At 45.7% G+C, this 25,075-nt stretch overlaps 1 protein-coding gene across 2 annotated transcripts in view; it reads left to right on the top strand.

The window, feature by feature from the left end:
- The window catches only part of LOC131204100 (nectin-1-like), a 161,231-nt gene extending 136,849 nt beyond the window's left edge, over window positions 1-24,382 (top strand). For both annotated transcript variants that reach the window (XM_058194980.1, XM_058194981.1), the window contains exons 5-6: window positions 1,842-1,993; window positions 16,852-24,382. In XM_058194980.1, coding sequence (XP_058050963.1) covers window positions 1,842-1,993; window positions 16,852-17,393 — 694 coding nt within the window. In that variant the 3' untranslated portion in view covers window positions 17,394-24,382. The remainder of the gene's footprint in view (window positions 1-1,841; window positions 1,994-16,851) is intronic.
- Window positions 24,383-25,075: the final 693 nt, after the last annotated feature.

Here is a 25,075-nt window from a genome sequence, read left to right as displayed (position 1 = left end):
TGGCAATCCTTATGATTTATATTGATATATCGACCATCATTTGTTCATCATCATCATCATCAAAGTTTCTTTCTTGATGGTTCCCATCATGGGCATGGCTTAAGATGGGAACCATCAAGAAAGAAACGGAAGGTTTAATACTCGCTGCTCAAGGACAAGCACTTCAAACTAATGCCATAAAAGCAAAGATATAAAAATCCACCGACAATCCAAACTGCCGACTTTGCAACAACAAAGTTGAAACTGTTTCACATTTAATATGTGAATGCAGCAAAATCGCACAAACGGATGACAAAGCTAGACACGACTGAGTTGCTAAATTAATCCACTGGTCATTATGTAAAAAAATATGGTTTGCCTGTATCCAAAAAGTCATGGGAACATAAAGTGGAAAAAGTTATAGAAAATGAAGTGAAGATCTTGTGGGACTTTTGAATACAGACAGATCGTCACTTGGAACACAACACACCAGATATCACAGTTGTCGAAAACCGAAACGTACAATTTATTGACATCTCAGTACCAGGAGATGCCAGAGTCAAAGAAAAAGAACTGGAAAAAATCATGAAATATTGCGACCTGACCATCGAAACTACACAGCTATGGATGAAACATGTAACGGTGATACCCATTGTCATCAGGGCACTTGGTACCATGTCCAAGAATTTTATAAGATACATCTACAAATTGCAGCTTCCTGCAATAACACCAGAGGAACTGCAAAAAACTGCGATACTCAGAACATCGTACGTCTTAAGAAGATACTTGGTTGATACCTAGGATGCTGACAGCCACCCGTATCAACCATTAGCACCAGTCAATGGCATTTGTGATGCATTTTTGAATGTTCAGTTGACTGAGTTTCATGTTTAATGAATAAAGTAAATAATATTAATAATAAAGAAGATACTTGGTTGATACCCAGGACGCTGCCAGCCACCCGTATCAACTATTGGTACCAGTCAATCGTATTTGTGACACATTTTTAAATGTTCAGTTGACTGAGTTTCATGTTTAATGAATAAAAGAGATAATAATAATAACCTTTATTGTCACTGCACAACATATGTACAATGAGATTGGTGGCGCTCCCTCAGTGCAACCCCAACACAATACAACTCACAGTGTAAACAGAAAATCCCTTACCCAATAAATTATATTAACAAACACCCAGTCCTATTACAGCAGTGTAAACATGTTACACGTTGTACCAGCCCTGCATGTCTGTCATACTACGTAGTTATGATGTTATTTCGCATTCAGGAGTCTGACAGCCCATGGATAAAAACTGTTCTTCAGCCTGTTTGTGTGGCTGGCTATGCTTCTATATCTCCTCCTGGATGGTAGGAGGGTAGAGAAGTAGTGACCAGGGTGTCAGTCGCCCCTGAGGATTCTTCTCACTCTGTAGTAGCCCAAGATCCTACTATACATTGATTAGGACTCGCCCTCCAGATGGGTTTAATAATTTAACAAATACAGAAGCAGAAAGATGCCCAGTGACTAAGTTGGACTCACCAGCCACCGCTTGTAGAATTAACTAGCCAGATGAAAGCTCTGCTAACGTGGTGCGGTGGCCTAGAGGTGGAGCTCTTGCCTCACAATCAGGAGGCTGTGAGTTCGATCCTAGGTAGAGGCAGATATTTCTCTCTCTGGGCACCATGGGAATACATCTGCTGAACAAAACTCCTCACTGGCAACAGTGAAGGGCATCCGGCCAGTAAACACTCATCTGCATTCAGTTGCCCAGACTCCACCTCACAAGGGATTATGGGGGTCAGGAAAAGAAGATGATGAAAGCTTTCTGCTAACAGTACAAGGTTTTGTGTTTTTGTTTTCGACAGGCTGAATGGTTCGTTGCCCGACAGTGCCGAAATTCAGAACAGCACTCTGTTCTTCAAAGGACCGGTCACATACAGCCTATCAGCAACATATATCTGCGAAGCCACCAACACCATCGGCACTCGGTCTGGGCAAGTGGAAGTGAATGTCACAGGTAGGCATTGAAAACTAAGGTGGCCTCTACCTTGTTGGGGAGGGGAGCGAAGGTTGCCAAAGATAAACCTAGTTTAAGCCATCTCTGTATTTTTACAAGCTTGCTTTGACTTCTCACATCTTCTCTAGGGGGGAAAAAAAAAACAACCCATGGAATCCGGTGGGATTTTCTGGCCCTTTCATTTCTTTAAAAGGGTGTTTCATGCTGGTTTTTCTGGAATTCCTGTTGCTTTTCTTTTTTGGCTGGCAAATATCTCCATTTCTCTCGCTTTTCCTTTGGTGTCCTTTCCACAGGAGGATGAGAATCAGAAGAAAGGTTGGGGGGGGTGTAAATGAGAGGAATGGGATGTCAAAAGACGTGCTACGAGATCATGTCTGAAAGAGGATGACCCACGGCCTGATGTTTAGTTCTTTGGTTGGTTTTCAAAAGGGGTGTTTGTTAGTTTTTCAAAAGCTTTAGGGATAAAGTCACCTGGTCAGAAAGGCTGCAGTTGAGTGTCTGTTGGTTTTGCAGATTTCATTCTTTTATTTGTTTGTTTGTTTCCTTTTTTTAAAAAAAATAATAATTTTCATTAAACAGTCTGTCTTTAAAAACAACCTCCAAGGCCCCCTCCAACTGTGTTACTGTTACATAGAAGGAAGCTTTAGCTGGGTCGATTCAGGCCAGCCCTGAAGCTGTGGTCGGAGCCGTTCTCCAATTTTTCCCCATTTTCTGAATATTTATTTTGGATCCCTCTAGGCATAAAAACTCTTGATGTAAGCCTTGGTCCAACATCCCTCTTGTTTGCCAACCTTCTTATCATCCGCAGCTTTCTTAAAAGGGCATTTGAGCTCTGACGAGGAATGAAATCCAGTAGATATATATATTTTTTTTAATTTAATTTTATTTAGTCGCTTTCAAGTTGAGATCCTGTGCTGTTTAATTCATACAGTTGCCGTTTTGCATTTGTTCGGCTCCGGTCAAACAAGTTGTGTAAATTTCCCAAAGCCACACAACTTCCTCGGTGACGGTCAACACGCTGTTAAAGGCACTTATAACTTTGCAGTATGGATGTACGCCATCTCTTTGGGAATCTTGGCAGGAAGTCCTCGACTTATGACCGAAACGGAGCCCCAAATTTCTTTTGTCAAGTGAGACATTTGTTAAGAGAGTTTGGGCCCATCTTACATCCTTTTTTTTTTTTGCCACAGTTGTTAAGTGAGCCATTGCAGTTGTTAAATCAGTAATGGGGTCATAAGTGTGAAAAACGGTTCTACTGTTCTGACCCAGATCCTCAAACACAACAAACTCTGTAGTTAACTCAAAAGATTCCTTTATTCGGAGCGCCGGTAAAAAAGTTTCTCTCTTAGGCTAACAACTCTGGCTGGCCAGAAGATGAATAGTTGTCCGCCGCACCTATTCATCTCCTCCGCCTTCCTTTTATCCCCAGGGCTAGGATGGGCTTTGCTAGCAGCAGTGGCTCTTCCGTCCCAAGGACATGCCCATAGATTTCCACTGCTCTCCTCTCCTCTGCCTTCTGCGCATCTGCGTCAGGCACTGGACCCAGCTGTTCCTCCTCTTCCTTATCAACCACCTCCAGACCTGCAGGCTGTTGACGCTCCGTCTGAGGACTGATGGACGGCCCAGGCTCTGCCTCTCTCTCTCTCTCTCTCTCTCTCTCTCTCTCTCTCTCTCTCTGCCGGCTCCATTCCCTCTTCCCTTTCGGAGGTCTCAGGTTTATTTATTTATTTATTTATAATTTAATTTCTATACCGCCCTTCTCCCGAAGGACTCAGGGCGGTTTACAGCCATATTAAAATACAAATATAAATAGCAATTTTAAAAACAGATTAAAACCAAATATTTAATGAACTAAAATCAACTAAAACGGCCAAAGACCGATTTAAAACCCGTTTAAAATTACAATAAAATATTTCTTAGGCTAGTCCCGCACGATGAAATAGTAGAGTCTTCAGTTCACGTTTGAAGGCCCGGAGGTCGGGGAGTTGGCGTAACCCCGGAGGCAGCTCGTTCCATAGGGCCGGTGCTGCCACAGAGAAGGCCCTCCCCCTGGGGGCCGCCAACTGACATTGTTTGGTCGACGGCACCCTGAGGAGGCCCACTCTGTGGGAGCGCACAGGTCGTTGGGAGGCTATTGGTGGCAGAAGGCGGTCTTGATGCTGATCCTAACTCCCACACCTCCTCTTCCTCCTCCGATTTGGCTGCTGGAGGGGCCAGCGGCCGACAGGCCACAACACACAAGTCCCTGTTTTCAGTGCCGTAGTAACTTTGAACTGTCACTAATGAAGTGTTATAAGTCAAGGACTTCCTGTATATCACATGGCTATTCCAGGTCCCCCTGCAGCCGTTCCATAATTTATCAACTCATGGAGTTTGGAGTGGAGTTTTATACGGTCACAAAAACTAGACCACAAGTTTCTCTGGCCGATCTTACAGCTGCCAGTGTGATCAGTGGGAAGCCTAATAATTACAGAAGCGGGAAAGCCACATCCTTCTCGTGATCTTTCCCAGCAGCCGGTAGCGATGAAGATTAAACAGGAGGACGATTCAATAACAACCACCACAAAAAAAAAATAATCTAGAATTTACCCCAAAACTTAAAATCGGGAACGCCTTAATGAATGGAGGCTCAGTATTGAAAACAGGCCTAACTCAGAAGCAAACGGCTGTGAACTGTAACGATTTAAACATCCTTATCATAAATACGAGCCAGTAGTTTACTGGAGCTTCTAAAAAAGCCAACACAGTTCTAGGCTGCATCAACAGAGGGATAGAATCAAGATCACGTGAAGTGTTAATACTACTTTATAATGCCTTGGTAAGGCCACACTTGGAATATTGCATTCAGTTTTGGTCGCCACGATGTAAAAAAGATATTGAGACTCTAGAAAGAGTGCAGAGAAGAGCAACAAAGATGATTAGGGGACTGGAGGCTAAAACATATGAAGAACGGTTGCAGGAACTGGGTATGCCTAGTTTAATAAAAAGAAGGACTAGGGGAGACATAATAGCAGTCTTCCAATATCTCAGGGGCTGCCACAAAGAAGAGGGAGTCAAGCTATTCTCCAAAGCACCTGAGGGTAGAACAAGAAGCAATGGGTGGAAACTTATCAAGGAGAGAAGCAACTTAGAACTAAGGAGAAATTTCCTGAAAGTTAGAACAGTGAATCAGTGGAACAACTTGCCTGCAGAAGTTGTGAATGTTCCAACTCTGGAAGTTTTTAAGAAGAGACTGGATAACCATTTGTCTGAAGTGGTGTAGGGTTTTCTACCTAAGCAGGGGGTTAGAAGACCTCCAAGGTCCCTCCCAACTCTGTAAGTTCTATTCTATAAAGTGTTTTAAAACTTTAAAAATAATTTTTATTTTTTTTAAAAATAAAACGATCAAAACTCATCACGCCCGTCTGAGGGACCCATCGGTCACCAGGTTCTTGCATCCCCATGGCTCATCCTTCAGCCCCCCACCCCCCCAGCAAGGAATGGGCATTGCTGAGCTAACCGCGATGGCCACTACTCGCTGCCAGCTGAACGCTGCCAGTTAGAGCCCGCTAAAGCAAGGGCTCGGTAAAAATGGAATGTTTCCTTCTCTCAATCTGTTCACAGAATAGCCGGGAGTTGCCGGACATTTGTTAGCTGAGCTGAATCCAGCCAGCGAGATGGGGAAGTCTACCACGGTTGGCTTGCGCAAACTTAATCAGGAGAAAGGAGAGACGAAGTTTGGGGTCGAAGGGAACACGCTTTGCCAACCATGCACATCTGAGCGTGCATAGAGAGGAGAGTTTCATACATGGTTGCTCCCGCATGGAGCCAGCCAGAGTTCCTCATTCAAAAGTAGACAGATGTGGGCCTAAGTGTTCTTTGGCAGCCTATCCTGGCTTTTTAAAGACACGATTCGCACCCATCGTCCTGCGGCCTGTGGTCAGATGTCTGCTCTGCAAACTTTGTTGATGGGTTGCCAGGAGAATGCCCAATTGAACTCCGAGGGTTTCCTCGCCAACTGTTCAATGTGTGTCTATATGCTGGCTGATTTTGACTCTGGCAAATGCCATGGACTTGGGAAGCCAATTTTCATACCTGTGGTAAGAGGTGGTGGCTATTTAGTCCTACCCTTGCTTAGGGCAAGAATCTAGATCCAAGCAACCTTAATAGGTGACTGTCTAAGGAATTCCAAGATGGCTGGATTTCAATGCCCAGTGGCGTCATTCTCATACATCATTGCCAGCATTATTGTGGTGGTTACATTGATGCTCTTCCATTGAGAGTTGAAGGTGGCATCTCAGAATAAGGGGCACTTGGAGGTCTTCTAATGCAACCCCCTGCTCAAGCAAGAGATCCCATACATGCCTCATTTGAGTTCTATTATTCTAATGCCTGAGAAAGCTAAGACACAGAGACAAAACCTAAGCCTAGATCTCCCCTTGTCAAGTCTAGTACCCTAACCACTACATAGGTTGTCTTTGACATATGACAAATCACTTAGCAACTATTGAAAGTTACAATGGACTTCCCCAAAAGGTACTTAAACCTGGTTCCAAAGTTCCAATGATCACAAACACACACACACACACACACACACACACACACACACACACTGTCAGGGTTCCAAGTAACATACCCATAGCAAACAAAACTCGGAGGCAGGAAAAATTTCTCAAAGAATAGGTTTATTGGCTATGTCATATTGGCACAGGCTGGTGAAAACCGACTCTGAATATTCCCGTGGTTTTCACCTAATTAAAAGTGAAAGTTTGTCGCTTTCTCAAAACATAGTCCGATCAGGATACTGTCCAGTTGCTAGGCGACTCCAGTCCCCTCCTTCCGAGCGCCTTCAGGAATGTCCTTGGTTGCCACGAGAAAGTATTTTGCTTTGACTACATCACCCCAACTCTCTGTATCTCCCCCCCTCTCTATCCCTTTTTTTCTGGTGTGTCAGCTCTGAAGTCTCCAAATGGCCAGCTCCAAGATTGACACACACACACACACACACACACACACACACACACACACACACACCCTGCGCAATTTGGACCCAGTGGTTCGCTTTACAAGCAAAGTTATAAAATCCAGGTTGGCCTTCGGAGGACCCTCTTTGCCACAACTTACCTGATCCTAACCTGTACGGAACTCTGTTCATTTTCCCAACAAAGGAATGCCAATTTTTAAACACGGTGTTAAATGACACTTCCAGCTTCAGCTTGACCACTTAAGCTTGGATAAGGATACTCCAATGGTAAATCAGACAGTAAACAGATGTTCTTAAGACATCAGCCAGATTTGGCCAAGTTAACTCATACTTTTCTTCATCGTCTCTCAGTCTGGAATTTCAGGGTTAATCGCCTTCCTCACCCACCCTCCCCATCCTCCTTCTCTCCCATTCTTGGATCAAATAAGCAAGCGATCTCCCAGCCAAGGTGTCCTCTATCACTTGGCAGTCTTTAAGCGGGAGGCGAACTTCTCGGTGACGAATTAAACCAGAGGGGAAAAAAAAAAGCAAGATTCTTTTAGTCCCAAGTGCTGTCAGTACCTTGATCTAGCAGCAACAGCTGGGGATAGAGAGCGGGAAGGAAGGAGGGAGGCTGGGACACCCCACAAGAGATGCCCTTTTCCAGAGTCTGTTGCGGGGGGGGGGGGCATCAGAAGAGAAGCGGGAAATTTAAGCCCGGCGTCCTTCATCTAGGGCTTAAGCACCCATGCAGATGTTGTTTAAGAGCAAAGCTCAGCGGCCAGAATGGATGTTGGTTTTGGGGAGAGGCAACCTCTGGAAGCCTCACCGACCAATCCTCCCAGTTTGCTGGAACTGGAGACGGGACTGGTGCCTCTTATCCTGCCAGAAAGCTCTTGTCACTGATTGACAGGCAAGTAGGTAAGATTAAGAGCCAGCTGGTTCCAGTCTCCAAAATTGTCAGGCTTTGAAACAGCAGCAGCAGCTGCAAAACTGCGGGATAGACTTTCAAGGGGTCCACTCTGCAGCCTGACTAAGCCCACCCTGTTATTTCTCCCTCCCCCCCCACCCCCCCCACCCCCGTTAAGACTGTCTAAGGGTGTTTGCAAGCTTCTTCCCAGCCCCAGATCCGGGGTTTTTGGAAGATGCTTCTCAATTTGCTGAGCTTCATTTTGCTCCACAAACTCGGATACAAAGTCAGTTTTGAAACCAGAGGACATTAGGAATAATGTCAGGTGAGCTCTCCCCTTGAGCTCTACAGCACCTTCTGAAGAGTAATCTTATCTTGTAGGCACACCAAAGAATCTGTTTCAAAACACTTAAGCGGTAGCCTGAGGATGTTATTCGTGAGTTTACCTAAGCATGTGCAAAGTGTTTTGGCAACGTCTAGGCTTGGCAGCCTGCAAAGCACAAGAGAGCCCTTTTGCGGGTGGGGGGTGGGGGGATTTGCTTCTACTGTGTTTTTGAAAAGATCTTTAAGGAAGGATAAAACGGAGGAACAGACAAACAAGAAAAGAGGAGAAACGAGCAGAGAAAGTCAATGAACTGGGAATTTACAAGCTTTAGAATTGAAGTGGAACGCATTAGTTAGGGTTGAATTTACAGTGTTTCCTTCATTTGCTTCATGTGTGAATTACCTTGTATTATCGATTTAAAAATGGAAGGACGTCGTGGAAGTCTAAGTAATATATAAATCCAAATAACAGTTATCATGATGGTATCAATGCAACTTGCTTTTTGTTTTTTTGTTTTTTTAGGAAATTAATGCACTAGGATCGCAGAATTAGGGATCAGAAGCCAAAATAAATAATAAATAGGCATGGTTAATTGTTTTTTTTTTGTAGGAGCTCAGGTTTACAACAGGCCCTTTCCGTCTCCCTCCCTGTTTTTTGAAAAAACATTTTAAGAAACTCTACCTGTTTTACTTGAAAACACTGATGACTAGAAACTTGTTTATGCCGAGGAAGAAAACAGAATCTCCATACTTTCTGCTAAGGTTAATTGCTTTCATGGAAATCCAAACTTTTAGGAAAACTAGCATGCTTTTTTTTTCTTCTCTTTGATCAGAAATAGGTTTGCATGCTGTATGGAAGTTCCATGAAGGAACTTGTGGCGTGCTAGGGCAGTGATGGCTAATCTTTTTGCCATCATATGCCAAAAGCGTGGGGAGCGTGGAGGGGGGGGCGCACCCCGGTCCCCTGGACATGTGCACGTGACCCCCCGCGCTCCCCCACCCCGCGCTTTTGGCACATGATAGACTTACTTTTTCACTCTCCCCAGGTTCCAGAGCCTTTCTAGGAGTCTGGGGAGGGCAAAAACGGTCTCCCCCCTCCGGAAGGCCCTCCAGAGGTTGGAAATGGCCCATTTGGTGACTTCTGGTGGGCCCAGAAGGCCCGAAAATCAGCTGGCCGGCACACACATGTGCCCCAGAGCTGAGCTCGCGTGCCCACCAATATGGCTCCACGTGCCATCTGTGGCACGTGTGCCATGGATTCGCCATCATGGTGCTAAGGCAATGTTTCTCAACCACGGTGACTTGCACATGGACTTCAATTCCCAGAATTCTCCAGCCAGCTTGGCAAATCCATGGAGAAACCACATACTTCATGGAACTTCCATACAACAGGCAGACATGTTTCTTTGCCAAGTTGGCTGGGGAAATTCTGGAAGTTGAAGTCCACACCTCTTCAAGTCGCCACGGTGAAGGAAGAACTTCACTAGGGCAGAGGTCTTCTAGGGCAGCCAGAGCTTTGCTGGCTGAGGAATTCTGGGAGTTGAAGTCCAGAAGTCTTAAAGTGACCAAGGTTGGAGACCCCTGTCTTAGCATATGGATTTGCAACAGGAAGAGGAAGCAGGACTGGCTGGCTGGGGAATTCTGGGAGTTGAAGTCCACAAGTCTTAAAGTGACCAAGGTTGGAGACCCCTGTCTTAGCATATGGATTTGCAACAGGAAGAGGAAGCAGGACTGGCTGGCTGGGGAATTCTGGGAGTTGAAGTCCACAAGTCTAAAGTGACCAAGGTTGGAGACCCCTGTCTTAGCATATGGATTTGCAACAGGAAGAGGAAGCAGGACTGGCTGGCTGGGGAATTCTGGGAGTTGAAGTCCACAAGTCTTAAAGTGACCAAGGTTGGAGACCCCTGCACTAGGGAGACCCGTGGAAGCATTTCCACCAATGTAGGGTTTCTGCATGGGAATTCTCATATGAGAAGCAAGGCCGGATTGCAGAGAAGGGATTGGACTTCCCTGAGGTCTAGAAACTTTGATGGAATCTTTCCTCGAGTTGTAAGTCGGAGACTCCGGAGTCAGCAGAGAACGGAACATGGCCTTTTCACATCCAGCTGTGCGAGAAGGCATATTCAGGCTTGACCGGTGGACCTTTTCCAATTGTTCATCAGCAACAGGTGAAACAGGGGTGAGATCTAGCAGGTTCTGATAGGTTCTGGAGAACCGGTCGTGGAAATTTTGAGTAGTTCAGAGAACCGGCAAATGCTACCTCTGGCTGGTCCCAGAGTGGGGTGGGAATGGAGATTTTGCAATATCCTTCCCCCTGGAGTGGGGAGGGAATGGAGATTTTGCAATATCCTTCCCCTGTCATGCCCATCAAGCCACATCCCACCCACCAAGCCGCGCCCACAGAACCGGTTGGTAAAAAAAAATTCAATTTCACCACTGAGTTGGAACCTATTGAATTCAACTCCGAATGGATCTCAGGAGGCTTCCTCGTCTAGGAGAGGAGATTTCTGGCTCTCCTGCAGGCCCCAAAGTGCATGGACTCCTTATTAAATCAATCTCCCATTGTCCTTCTCTGGTGGGGTAAAAGGAACACTGCAAGCTTGGCTCTTCACCAGACAAAAAAAACCAGCAGAATCATCCTTCGATTTTCTTCTGGTCCAGCTGCTGCCCCAGGAGACAGAGCTGTTGGCACGGGGGCAGGATGCTTGACTTGAATGCAACAGCTGTTGGGGGCAAAGAAGAGGAGGGAAAGGCCCCTAGTAGCTCTTTTCAACGGCAGTAGGATTGGAGAGCTTTCTAGATGGGAAGGAGGAATCACAGTTCTCTCTTAAGTCCATCCCACCTCCCTCCTTCCCTCTCCTCTGCTTCCGTTTGGTCTTCTTTCTCCTTCCAATTTCATCCAGGCGCCAGGAACGGTAGCATTTCAGGGCAAGCTTGGGTGGTAAGATCTCCAGCATCAGCCAACTGGTTCTCCTAGAAGATTCATCCTTGAAAAAGCACCGCATAAGAAGATCTGACTTGGGGGAAGGAGAGGGTGCTGAATGGACATCTCTGACCCACCAACGTCCTTGAAGAGATTTTTTTTGGAGAGGACCACTGAAAGAAGCCCACTGTCAGTGTTCCGAAGGATGCCCTAATTAAATCATGAGTCTCAAGTCAAGCTTCCAAAGAAATCCAGTTATTTATTAAAAGCTTCACGGCGGCATATTCCCAAGGGAAGGCAGCTCCGACCCTACATAATTTACGTTCCAATTATGACCCTGTTTTCCCCCCCCCTCCCACCAGGGGGTGTCATAAATCACATTCACCAATGGAAATTCCGGGTTGTAGAGGTCACTCCCCTTCGGCTGCTGTAGGTAACCCTGGGATACAGCCTTGGGAGAGATAAGCATGGAATGTGCATCTGTCTTTGGCTGCTGTGCCATTTCGCAGGTGTCCCATCCCAGCCCCCTTGACCTATGGCAATTCGAGAGCAGGCCAGAGGTGCTTTGCGAGTCGACACCCACATTTGCAGTCCTCCCTTGTGTCATGTGCCTCTTCTGCTCTAGAAACAAACAACCAAAGGAAGAAGCCTCTCCTTTCTCAGATTAAATATGTATGAGGCAAGAAGGTCAAAACAACAAGACAAGAATTCCGGCAAGGAATTTATACTTTCAAATCAGAATCTGGATATACATAATTCATGCAGCTGTAATCTCTCTGGCCGGCTGGGTTTCCATGCATGGGAGGAGAAGTAGATAGCCTCTTCTAGGGCAGAAGAGGGCAACTCACACCTGCAAAAGGTTTGGCCAACCATCAGTAGCCGTCTTACTAGTGTTAAAACTCAACTGAAAGCCAACCAACTATGCTTACTGAGCCTAGTGTATGACTAAAAGATGGCATATCCAGCTTGAAGGCCTCTGTCCCAACTGGGGAAATTTGAGAAGTTGAGGTTCAGAACATCAGGGGGACAACGAGTATGGGGAGGGTTACTTTGGGTTTGAAAGAGAAAGCAAAACTAAGCCAAAACGTTTTTTGGAGGATAGGCCAAATCTACACAAGGGAAGGCAGGAATCCCTGTTCTATTTCAGCACAGATAGCCCTCAACTTATGACCACAATTGAGCCCCACATTTCTGTTGCTAAGTGAGACCGTTAAGTGAATTTTCCCCAAGTCAAGGACTACCTGTATTATCTGCTAATTTTTAAGAGGATCCTGGGCAGGAGAAACAACCTTAGGCTAAAATTTCCATTGTACCAATAAAGGAGAATATTTGTAGCTCACGGTGGAAGAGAGAGGTCCTTGGTGCTCTCTGAGCTTGGTGGTTTTCTTGCAGATGTTTCACTACCCAAACTAGGTAACGTCATCCCTGTCTGCAAGAAACATCTTCAAGGAGACCACCAAGCTTAGAGAGCACCAAGGATCCCTCACTTCCATTTGTATTGTGAAGGATAACCACACAACTGACATCCTTGGTCTCTACCACCACCAAGTGGCTGTGTTGAGAAGGTCCTTTTGTGATGGCCCCACCCATCATCTGCTCTCCTCCTGCATTTCTTTCCTCTCTCCTTTCTTCCCCTCCTTTTTCTCTTCTTCTAGATCAGGGGTCTTCAACCTTGGCAATTTTTAAGACTTGTGGACAAAACTCTAGGAGTTGAAGTCCACAAGTCTTAAAGTTGCCAAGGTTGGAGACCCCTGTTCTAGATGAACCAGAAGGGATTCTTAGCATCTATGAGCCCTGGACTTCCCTGGCATCTGTGAAATCAGTTGCCCGTATTGAGAATAGCATTCCTGGCAGTGTCCAGAATTGGGTTCTGGTGGGCTTTGGAATCCCAAGGCTGGTCAAACCATGGAAAGGAATGGGCTGGTGGAAGGAATAGCCTTTCTAAGAGAGAAAATGGATGCGAGTGTTTGAATTCTCAACGGCGGCCCCATGGGGAAGAAGGACGTCTTCAAATGTCATGGCAACCAAGTCTCACCAGGGTTGTGTGAAAAGAATCTCTTTTGCTACTGAATTGAGAATAAGGGGAAGGGTGAAAGAGGAAGAGAATTGGGACCAAGGGATTTTCTCTCCCTCCTCTCCCCCCACACCCCGGGCGTTCTGACCTGGAAAAACCTGAGTCTAGCACACTTCACGCATGTCTTTGCTCACCTCAGGGGGTTGAGCTGAGATATGCTTGCCTTATCGAGGTGTTGGCTCCTACGCATTGCCCTTAACTGGGAGTGCAAACGGGGGGCGGAAGGGGGGTAGCAGGGGAAAATCACTTCCCCTTTTTTTGGTAGCGTGTTCCTTATGAAAAAAAATCCATGCATCCTGTCCTCTGCGTCAGAATAAAACATCAAAGGGTGGTGGGAGGGAAGAGGCCCTTCAGCCTAGAACAGGGGTTTCAAACTTGCGGCCCGCAGGGCGGATGCATCACACACTGGCCATGCCCACCTCAGTTTAGAGAAGGGGAGGGGAAAGTTACGATACGTCACGTGATGACAAACGTGTCATCGTGAGTTTGAAACCTCTGGCCTAGAAGGAGAAATCCAGACCTACATGTGGGGAATTGGAGAGAGCGTGGTATGTTTCAAACAGACATGATGGTCTGAAGGGCCGGATAGCTCAGGCTGGTAAGGCCTGTTATTAAGAACACAATTAAGAACACAGCAGCCTGCAATTACTGCAGGTTCAAGCCCGGCCCAAGGTTGACTCAGCCTTCCATCCTTTATAAGGTAGGTAAAATGAGGACCCAGATTGTTGGGGGGGCAATAAGTTGACTTTGTAAATATACAAATAGAATGAGACTATTGCCTTATACACTGTAAGCCGCCCTGAGTCTTCAGAGAAGGGCGGGATATAAATGTAAACAAAAAAACAAAAAAAAAACGTCTTTGGTCAACATTTGGTGTCACCAAATCTAGAACTGGAGGGCAATCACGTTGACTGTACAATGAAACCTTCATGTAATAAACCCTTACAGGAGAAGAATCTGTTAAATCCATAAGGAAACCTTGATTTAAAGGACAGATCCGTAATGTAGCGGACAGAATCAGAAGAAAAGAAAAAAGTCCGCTAAATCCAAAGTCCGCTAAATCAGCGTCTGATAAATGGAGCGTGTTTAGTCCTATTTACTTTTGATTTTGTTTAAATTTGTAAATCAAATGGGATCCAACTTAATAGCGTTTGACCCTGAGGTGTTGGCTTCACCCTTCCGCAACACAACCGCTGCAATTTACTCTTGTTTCTTGTGCGAATGTTTTACTTAATGCATGGGAGTCGGAACAGAGCTGGTGTCTTTGCATGCACGCCTTCTATGCCACCTTTTCTCACTTCTATATTTTGCTTGGAATAATTCACAAAGCCGGTTAGCACTTTGTGGCAGCACTCAAAATGCCCGTTCCTTTTGCACGAAGTGGCTCACTTTGGGGGTGGGGGGGGGAGACAAGCCAGTGCTTTCTCTGCATGCGATTTGTGTGATAAGAGTGGAGAAGATTTGGTTGTTTGAGAGAGGATGGGCACGGTGTCACATCAGATGTGGTGACCAGTCTTGGTTTCCCAGAAATTCAGCCCCACTTTTAGTAACACAGGCTCAGGCCAAAGGCAGAGAGATAAGCCTTCGGGGGTTTTCTGTTCATGTCTTTAAGCTCCTCCACAAAGTCTCCTCTGTCTTCACAACATGTGGTGGAGAAGTTCCAGTAGACAAGCAGGAACACACAATTCCCCAGCCAGGCAGTGTCGTTATGTCAATCTGATACTCAGGGTTGGGAAAAGAAAGGCCAGTGGTCTGCTAACTGGAAAAGGTAGAGGAAAAGACTTGGGACTGATCTCGCTCTGTCTTTCTGTTTCTCTCTCTATTTCTCTCTCTCTCTCTCTCTCTCTCTCTCTGTGTGTGTGTGTGTGTGTGTGTGTGTGTTTCTCTCTGCTTCTCTGTCTCTCTCTGTGTGTGTCTCTGTCTCTCTCTATGTGTTTGTGTGTGTGTCTCTCTCTCTCTCTCTCTGTGTGTCTCTCTGTATCTGTCTCTCTGTATCTGTCTCTCTCTCTCTCTGTGTCTCTGTGTCTGTCTAACTCTCTCTGTGTCTCTCTGTCTCTGTCTCTCTGTATCTCTCTGTCTCTGTCTCTCTCTGTGTCTCTGTGTCTGTCTATCTATCTCTATCTCTGTCTGTCACTCTCTGTTTTTCTCTCTCTCTCTCTCTCTGTGCGTGTGTCTGTCTGTCTGTCTCTGTTTCTCTCTCTGTGTGTGTCTCTCTCTCTTTCTCCATCTCATTGTCTCTCTCTCTGTCTCTCTATCTCTCTCTGTCTGTCTCTGTCTCTCTGTTTCTCTCTGTGTGTCTCTCTCTCTCTCTTTCTCCATCTCATTGTCTCTCTCTCTGTCTCTCTATCTCTCTCTGTCTGTCTCTGTCTCTCTGTTTCTCTGTGTGTGTGTGTCTCTCTCTCTTTCTCCATCTCATTCTCTCTCTCTCTCTCTCTCTCTCTCTGTCTCTCTGTTTCTCTCTGTGTGTGTGTGTCTCTCTCTCTCTCCATCTCATTGTCTCTCTGTCTCTGTTTCTCTCTCTCTCTCTCAATTCTTATCACACCAAGAAGGTCATTTTTCATGGTCCCGCCAGATGTTCACCCTAAGAGATGGGACTGGCCTCCCTTCCCATCCAAGTGGGACAGGTGGATGTACAGTAACAGGAGAAAGGCAGTCCTTCAACTAGCCTGGCACCAGGCCATGTAGGGCTTTAAAGGTGATAACCAGCACCTTGAATTGGACCCAGAAGAAGACTGGCAGTCAGTGCAGCCCCAGTCAAAAGAGGTGACATCTGTGCCATGTTTAGTCTGTGTAACAAGCATGGCCTCCCACCTCTTTGTCCAATCTCGTTAGTGCCTTTCTTTATCTGGTTGCCTGTCAGTTCTTAATACCCCTCATATAAACCAACGGACCACATGAGATCTGATCCTCATGAAGAATTAATGCTTGTAAACAGGAAACCATCTCGGGGATTGATTAAATATTTGGCAAGTGGATCCAGGCAGAATTTTACGTTGGTATTTGCAAGAGGGCACAGAGAGGGAATTCATTTCAAGAGTCGGACGCTGCTGGGAAACAGCAGTCAGCCTGGCAGGGAGGAGGGATCAAGCGCAGAGCTAGCCTGGAGTCACTGCACAACCACAAAAGAACTAAGGCCGACCTCCCTCTCCAAGTTCCTTAGAGCCTTTCATTTGTTCCCAAGAGTAGGCAGCCAGACTGGGAAGATTCCTGTATTATAGGCAGAACATAACAAAGTAGTTAGCTCAGACTCGGCCACGTGTGGGTCAATAGTTCGAGCCTGACGGACATCATGAGTTTCTGAAGGTCTTCCAAGGAGAGCCACATGTGCACTTGTGGACCCCAGTGCAGGGTGCTGGCTGAAATGGGGAAGAAATGTGATTTGATGTAGGGAAACTATATTCAGTGCTGATGGAGTGCCTTGGTTGGGAGTTATCCGCACTTCCAAAAAGTGTGGGAAGCCAAGTTTTTTTCTGACCACAAAAGCTGAGTAGGAAGAGCCCAATCAGGGCTTCCATAGGTAGGCACTTCCTGTCCCCTTCCCTGGCTTTCCCTCCCCTTTTCCTTCTCCTCATCTCCCCCCGATTTTTTGAAATTATTATTATTATTTTGAAGTCTGAAAGCATGTGTTTGCCATTCCTCACGGACTGATGCTTGTTCCCCCTTCCATCTGTCTTTTCCTACCCAGAATTCCCCTACACCCCGTCTCCACCGGGCACATCCGTGGCGCATCCGACCATCCCCACCGCCGTGATTGGGGGCGTGGTGGGCGGAGCCTCGTTGGTCGTAGTGGTGGCCGTGGTCGTCCTTATGGTGCTCCGTCACCGACGCCACACTTTCAAGGGCGACTACAGCACCAAGAAGCACGTCTACGGCAACGGGTACAGCAAGGCGGGCATCCCTCAACATCACCCACCCATGGCCCAGAACCTTCAATATCCTGACGATTCGGACGACGAGAAAAAGCCCGGCCCGCTGGGCAGCAACAGCTACGAGGACGAAGATGACGATGGCGCCGGGGCGGAACGGAAACACCGGTCCTGTCCCAACAAGTATGAGGAGGACTCCAAGCGGCCTTACTTCACGGTGGATGAGGGCGAAGCCCGCTCTGAAGCCTACAACGAACGGACACTTGGATTCCAGTATGACCCCGAACAACTGGACATAGCCGATAACATGGTCTCTCAGAATGACGGGTCTTTTATTTCCAAAAAAGAGTGGTATGTGTAGCTTGGTCCACCTCCTCCCCTCTCTTGCCCTCTCTTCACCGGCCACGTCCTGCCTCCATGCCCCAGGGCTGCTGGCTGCTCTGCAGAGCCCCGTGTGCCTTGTCACACGCCCAGAGCCCCCTGCCCACCTAACACACGCACACCCAGAGACCTCCATCTGCTGGGGATGTGGGACCACAGTACAGGGACACTTGGGAAGCCAACGAGAACTTCCACTACTTTGGGGGCACCCCGGAGGAGGCAAAGCAGGGGAGTTGGGGAGAGGGGGCGGAGCGGGAGGGATATTGCTTGGCTTAATGGATTTAGTTTTTCCTTGGGGTGAGGAGAGCAACGTTTCTTTTCCCCTGCTTAATTTTCTCCGACAGAGGTTGGTCCCTTACAGTGTCGTTTGTACTGATCAGTGGTGGCTTTGATGTTGATACTTTAATTATTATTGCCTGTCTTTGTATAGTATACCGATCCCACCCCATCCACACCTCCTGGTTGCATCTTAAAAGCGTCTCTTGGTCAGCCTTGTGGGCTCCGCTCACAACTCCCACCTCCCTTCAAAAACACTGGAATTTGTTTTATTGTCTTAACTTTGGGGAGGGGTTTAGGGGCATACACCCCACCCACCCACCCGGACTTTGGAAGGCAAGGTGGGGTTTGGGGGGAGGCTGCAGACACCGAAAGCACAAAAGCACAGAATCGGGAGCCGAGGGTTTTTGCTCCTTTCCGACTACTCTGGATCTCTGTGGCCTGTATCTTCCTTTCAGCATCTTCGCTGTGGCCATTTCCCACAATGCACTTGTGATGGGAAAAGAACGATCACCTGCCTTTATCCGTGGCCACCAAAAACAAAAAACAAAACCCAGACTCGACTTCATCTTCAGAAGAACCTTTGGGGAAAGAAAAGAAAGAAAGAAAGAAAGAAAGAAAGGAACGAGAGCGCATGATATCCAGGGAGGAGAAGTGTAATAAGTGTGGGTCTCTCTTTTCGTTGTTGTTGTTGTTGTTGTTGTTGTTTCATTCTTAATTATGGTTTTAAGAGAGAGGTTCAGGGTCTGTCAAGATTTGCATGCCACATTATTTTTATTTTTTTTCTCCCCCCTCGTTTGCTCCTGGACCCAACATTGTTGTCGATGGGCAATCTTCTTAGATTCACTTGCCCGAGTCTATTCCTACCAGTTTCTCATTCCGGGAACTGTCAGTTAGTGAACAGACTAGCGAGAAGTTGCTTGTTCTCCTTCATCAAGTCTCGGTGTTTAATGTTGTTGAAGCTCAACAGGCTGGACACCAGTTTTATGCACGTACAGAAGGCTCCAAATCCAGTCACTGGCTCTTCCAATTAAATAGCCCCAAGTGGCAAGCAGAGAGAGAGAGAGATGTGTGTGAAGCTAGGAAAAAATGGATTTTTGTTTGGGGCTGAAATTCTAACTGCTCTGTTAGAACACTTTGAGTTGGCCTGTATGGGTTGAGGGGCTTTTTTTGGTGTTTTTTTTTTGGGGGGGGACACCAAACTTGAAATGGCTTGAATGGTCCATCTCAACTAAACTTGGGGGGAGGGGAAAGAATGTTGTGTCGGAGCAAAACGTTGGAGCTATTTTATGTGGCTGACCATTAGAAAGAGCCACAGCTGCTGCTCCTTTGTTTTTCATTCCAGGACCACAAAAAATAAGTGGGCGAGAGGCCCAAATGCAGAATGCTATCTGCTACCCCAGTTGTAGGGAAATTGGCGAGGGGCATGATTTTTAAAACTTCTTTGAAAGCGTTCAAATAAATCCCATAGGTGGGAAATAAATGGAAACAAAGCTTTGCTTTTACCAAATGAAACAACTGTTGGGATTAGCATCTGTTATCAACAATGGTCCACCCTTCCCCAATGGGGAGGGGGGAAAGGGAGGGAGGGAAGGAGAGAGAGAGAGAGAGAGAGAAAGAAAGAGAGCAGAGAGAGAGAGAGAGAAATGATACATAGGCTGTCTTCACTTCCTTTAAATAAAACATTTGAATTGCTCAGCCAACAGATTACAGGAGAAACAGTTCCTTAAAATTCCTTTCAATTAATACATCCTCTTCCTTAACGTTTTGAAATGTTAAAACATTTAAGGCTGATGGAGTGTGTTTTTTTTAAAAAAGAAATAATTACAGTGTCTAATTTTATGTTGGCACTGTTTTGTTTTGGTTTCTTTCAATCTGCCAGTCATGTGCAACTCTTAACAAAACTTCATCTGTCCTGATGCTTCTGCTTGCGTGTAGGAGTAGCTGCCGTTGTAAAAGAACAAGAGCAGGGGAGACCCAATGCGCTTCACAATTGCATGAATAGCTCAATGACGGAGTGCACCAATGCGCCAAAATTCAGCAGTTCCTCCAAGCCAACATTAAACACCGGTACAGTCGTGTTTGTGGGGATCCTTTTGTGCTCTCTGAACTCGGTTGTTTTCTTGCAGATGTTTCATTACCCAGCTAGGTATTAGCATCAGTGCTAGAAGGGAGTGGGGAGAGCAAACCCTTTATAATACTGATGATGTTACCTAGTTGGGTAATGAAATGCTTGCAAGTAAACGGTCAAGCTCAGAGAGCACCAAGGATCACACAGCTCAAATAGTCTCTTTTATGCTAGCTTTTAAATTTGTAGACTCAGCAACATTAGCATCCCTTGGTGTCAAGCAAGTACACAGAGAGAGAATTGCATTACCTGCCTACCAAATAAAGCACAGCACGGTCTTCGTAGTAGCCATCCATTCTCTCATCTGGATGATGCCAACTTTCCCATAGCAAGACTTATTTAAAACAAAATGCATGATGGTCTTAGCCAGGTGAGCTGGCATTTCTGCAGCTTAAGCAAGCTCCCTTCTCTGTTTAATTCCTGCTTTCTTTTCAACCCGTCAGTCGTCCCTTGTCAACCGTTTGTTCTAAAATCTTGAGCACAGGAACAGGACTGGCTCCTCACCGCAGGACTGTCTGGATCACTACCATGAAATAAAATGCCTGGCAATTAAGAAATAATAATAATAATAATGGAGGAACCTGGATCAAAGTTTTGATCTGCTCAGGATCCGAGGTGATCAAAACGTACGTGGCTACTCTAGGTTCATCTGCACATCTTAGACTCCTGTTTGAGTACCGAAACTATAGGTTGTAGCCCAGCCGAAGCCTCTGCTCATTGATCAAAAAAAACCCACAAAATTTCTACTTGCTCTGGGTTCCTGCCTTCGTGTCCAGACCTCTTAAATCTCCACATGTTGCCAACATCTGGTCCTTCTCATTTCCTTGGATTCCACTGGAGAAGAGATTCCTTTTGCTTCCCCTGAGCGCAGCTAATCCTATCCCCTTGAAGATTTGGTACGGTAACATATTTAAGGTATATATTTTGGAGACGTCTGATCGGTGGGACTAGGACCCAGGTTTTCAAAGCTTGAAGGATGAGTTGATTGGAAAACCAACTGCAGGAGGATAGTTCACAGTTCCTGTAGCCTCAGATGGCTAGCTGTTTTTGGCACCCGGGAGTTATAGTCCAAGGTTTTGGAAGACGGCAGAGGTGGATGGGCTCCAACGTAGCCCCATTGAGGTAGCAATTCTTTTTCAGCTGCTTTTACAATCCTGCCTTTTGCTCCCGGAAAAACTACAGAGCGTAAGCAGCCAGAGCCACCCATGAATAGTCTCAAACAGTAGCTTTATTGTTAGTCACTTAGGTTACCAGAATAACAGAGTTGGAGGGGGCCTTGGAGGTCTTGTAGTCCAACCCCCTGCTCAAGCAGGAAACACTGTGACGTTTCAGACAAATGATTGCCCAGGCTCTTCTTAAAAACCTCTGATGTTGGAGCACCCGCAACTTCTGGAGGCAAGTTGTTCCACAGATCAATTGTTCTCACGGTCAGGAACTTTCTCCTTAGTTCTAAGTTGATTCTCTCTTTAATAATCTTCCACCAGTTAGTTCTTGTTCGGCCCTCAAGCGTTTGGGAGAATAGAACCATAGGATCCTACCGCTGGAAGGGTCTTTAATCTAGTCCACCCCCCTGCTCAAGCAGGAGACCCTATCCCATTTCAGACAAATGGCTGTCCAATCTTTTCTTAAAAACCTCCAATGTTGGAGCACTGGCAACTTCTGGAGGCAAGTTGTTCCACGGATCAATTGTTCTCACGGTCAGGAACTTTCTCCTTAGTTCTAGGTTGCTTCTTTCCTTGATTAATTTCTACCCGTTGCTTCTTGTCCTGCCCTCAGCTACTTTGGAGAATAGCTTGACACCCTCTTTTTTGTGGTAGTCCCTCAGATATTGGAACACTGATTCTCTCCAGACTGACCACCTTCCCTTGGAAACGGTCAGATAGGGATTCTGGGATTCTGGGAGAAGTGGGTCCTGTGCCACTTTCTCCACTGCAAAGACTCCAAGCTCAGACCCCTCTTAACACCTCCTTCTAGTCTAGCTAGAGATAGACCACCACAAATACGTTTGGACCTTCTGAGCAATGACCTAGATGAATTCCATTCTCCTTGGACCAGCAGTCCTCTTTCTATCATCCTGTCTCTCATCCCTTAGCCTCTCAGAAGGGTAACTTAGGTGAGACGGTCAGGTGCAGAAATGCCATGAATAAATAAATAAATAGGAATTATCCTTGTTCTGTTGGGCTTCCTTCCTTTCCTGCTAACAAGATGGTTCAAACGTCCTTGCCGATCAGTCTCTCTAGTTACCTACGGAGCTCTTGAATTTGTACGTTTTTTTGACCTTGGACTTCCTTCTCTGCCTTGGGGAGCCATATCTAATCCTGGAGACCCTCCATGCAGATATTTTTAGACCCTATTTTTCTGTGGTCAGGGATGCATGATCATTTCAGCCTTAATCCTTCCTTGTACATGACTCAAAACTCTTTAGACGGGTGAAAACCGGTGCATGCTTTTGAAAAAACAGAAAAACTGCCAAATCTGACGAGATGAGACAAGAAGTATGTGTATCAAGAGGATGACCAAATGTCGCCTTTGCGATTTTGTTTTTAGACCGTTCTCGTTCTGTCGCTGTAAGAGAGGTGGTGTTGTCATAGAGCAAGTTTTTCATGAAAAAAAATGTGCCACTGGGTGAGAATGTAAGAAAATGCCAACCGGTTTGGTTCATAGTCTTATCAGACGTTGCACGTTGCTTCCACCGATGGATGCTGCCCCCAAGCTACACATTGGTTCACTGAAGGCCGCCATATTCTCTCTGGATTGTCATCAGTGGGCGAAAGTTCAGGTCCCAAGGTACACAACGCCTTGATGTGGAGGTTCCATTTAAGGATAAAGGCTCTTCGCCATCTCTAGATCAATAATCTACATTTATTGAACACGGAGAGATGCTGTTCGCGTGGAGGAAGGTGGACAGTTCAATCCCAACCTTGGAATGGATTAAAATGCAACCTCCGATTTCTTTCTGGATTTTAATCTGGACCCAACATTGCTGAGGTTTCCAATGGTTCTCAAGCTCTGTATTGCAGGCCACATCTGGCAGATGTTTGGCGGAAGACTGTATATCTGGCTTCACCCATCCCAGCCCTCTGATTTCCGTTATTGTATTTCATGATGAGACCAGTTGCCTTTCCTGTTGTCGTCGTTTTTTTCCCAGCATTGTTTCTTTGTTTTATTCCAGCAATTTATTTAAAAAAAACAACACAAAATTAAACATGAGAAGTTAGCTAGAATTCTCCTTAGGAGAAAATGAAACCCACCATAAAAGTTGAGGTTTGGACTGATCTGAATATATATATATTGGGGTTGGTTTTTATGCACTGGAAGAATAGATTTAAGGTTTAATCCTCGTTCTGGATTAAAGAACCAAAAATGCAAGGCCACAATGCAAGCAAAGCCTCCATACAGGTAATCCTCCACTTAAGAACCATTCATTTAGTGACCGTTCAAAGTTACGACGAGACTTTGAAAAGGGACAGCAATGATCCCGTGAACAAAATTCAGATACTTGGCAACTGACTATATCCAGCATTTACTGACAAGCAAAGTCAGTGGGGGAAGCTGGATTATCTTTAATGACCATGTTAGTCACTTAAACCAGGGGTCTCCAACCTTGGCAACTTTAAGACTTGTGGACTTCAACTCTGGGAGTTGAAGTCCACAAGTCTTAAAGTTGCCGAAGGTTGGAGACCCCTGACTTAAACCATCGCAGTGACTCATTTAACAAGTGCCTTGCTTAGCAGTGGATATTCTGGTCCTGATTGTAAATTGAGGACTAGCTGTATGGTCGTAAGTTGAGGACTAGCTTTATGGCCTTCTCTTGCAAGGAAATGTGTACATAGCGCTTTTCTACGATGAGATACTCAAGCAGTACCAATAAATGCCAACAGAGAAATAAACTGCACTGTTATTTTGATTCCTTTTCTACATTCCAATGTATTCCCTTCGCTCAAATGTGTCTCTCTACACCATTGTTTCTCAACCTGGGTAACTTTATGACATGTGGACTTCAACTCCCAGAATTCTCCAGGCTGGCTGGAGGATTCTGGGAATTCAAGCTGCCCAGGTTGAGAAACAAGGCTCTTATCATTTTAACCTCCTTGTTCCCATTGATTGCATTCCTGCTATAATCAACTTCGTGGTATAAGAGAAATAGAAATGTCCATTGGGAGGGATGTGTTTTCTGTGTTGTAAGTGCTTTTTTTTTTTTTTGTAAAAATAAATTTTTTAAAAAAAAATATGTGGAGAAGAAGACAAATATTATAGAGAGTGTAATAAACTGAACTTTGCTTTCATTTCTCGGTTTTATTTTTAATATTTCCCCATTCTTTGTAATAATTTCTTTGGTTCCTTTTGTTTAATTTTTTTTTTTTTTTGGTTTCGTTTTGTTTCGGGGGGACAACGGAGGGAATTTTCGTGGGGAGCAGCATTCTGCTTCATCGTCTTTTACTTGTTCAAAATGAAAAAAAAAAATAATTTTAAAAAGAAAGAGAGAGAGAGAAAGAAAAGACTAGTGGATCGACCGTTGAAAGAAGTGTACTTTTTTATAAATAAAAGAATTTTAAAACAAGGAAGCTGTTTGACGGCCTTCTCTCTATTTTTTTTTTTTTTTTTTGGGGAAGCGAATTTAGAAGTTGCCCACCATCAGATTTTGTATCTCGGATGTGGTGTGCTGGATGGTATACGAACCAAGACGAATCGAGGAAAAAATGGTTTTGGAATCACTTCTCTTTTGTCAATTAGCTTGTAATAAACCAAGCCGGGCCTGATTTAATAACCGATTTAATTAGCGACCATGCGAAATTACAACCGCACTTAAAAAAAAAAAGTTGACTTACAATCCGTCCTTTTATGAAGGCGAAGCTTCCTGTACAGCAATGTTTCCGGCTTTGTTCCATGTCAGCGGCACACAGGTGTGCAAGTGCAGGCTTCACACGCTCACCCATTGCTCACACACGTGGGGATGCATGCCCGAGCTCACCCGTCACTTCTAAACGACTCACGGCCCAGGCATCGTTCGCTTGAGTGGTGTTACTCTTCAGCAATCTTCCCCAGTCTGTATTTCTCCAGATATGGCTTGGGAGACCAGGATATCTGAGGGACCGTCTCTTGCTGGTCACATCTTGTCGTGTCCCACTCCTCCGCTGACGGCCGGGTCAGGGAAATCCGAATCAGGCGTGCCTCTGCAGCTCTGCCAAAGTCCTAACAAAGTTCTCAAGGCAGGCAGGAGACCAGAAAGTGATTTCAGCAAGATAAGGTAGACTTTG

Source organism: Ahaetulla prasina, chromosome 9 (genome assembly GCF_028640845.1).
Source record: "Ahaetulla prasina isolate Xishuangbanna chromosome 9, ASM2864084v1, whole genome shotgun sequence".
In the NCBI taxonomy this organism is placed as follows: Eukaryota; Metazoa; Chordata; class Lepidosauria; order Squamata; family Colubridae; genus Ahaetulla; species Ahaetulla prasina.
This window is presented reverse-complemented; position numbering and strand designations above follow the sequence as displayed.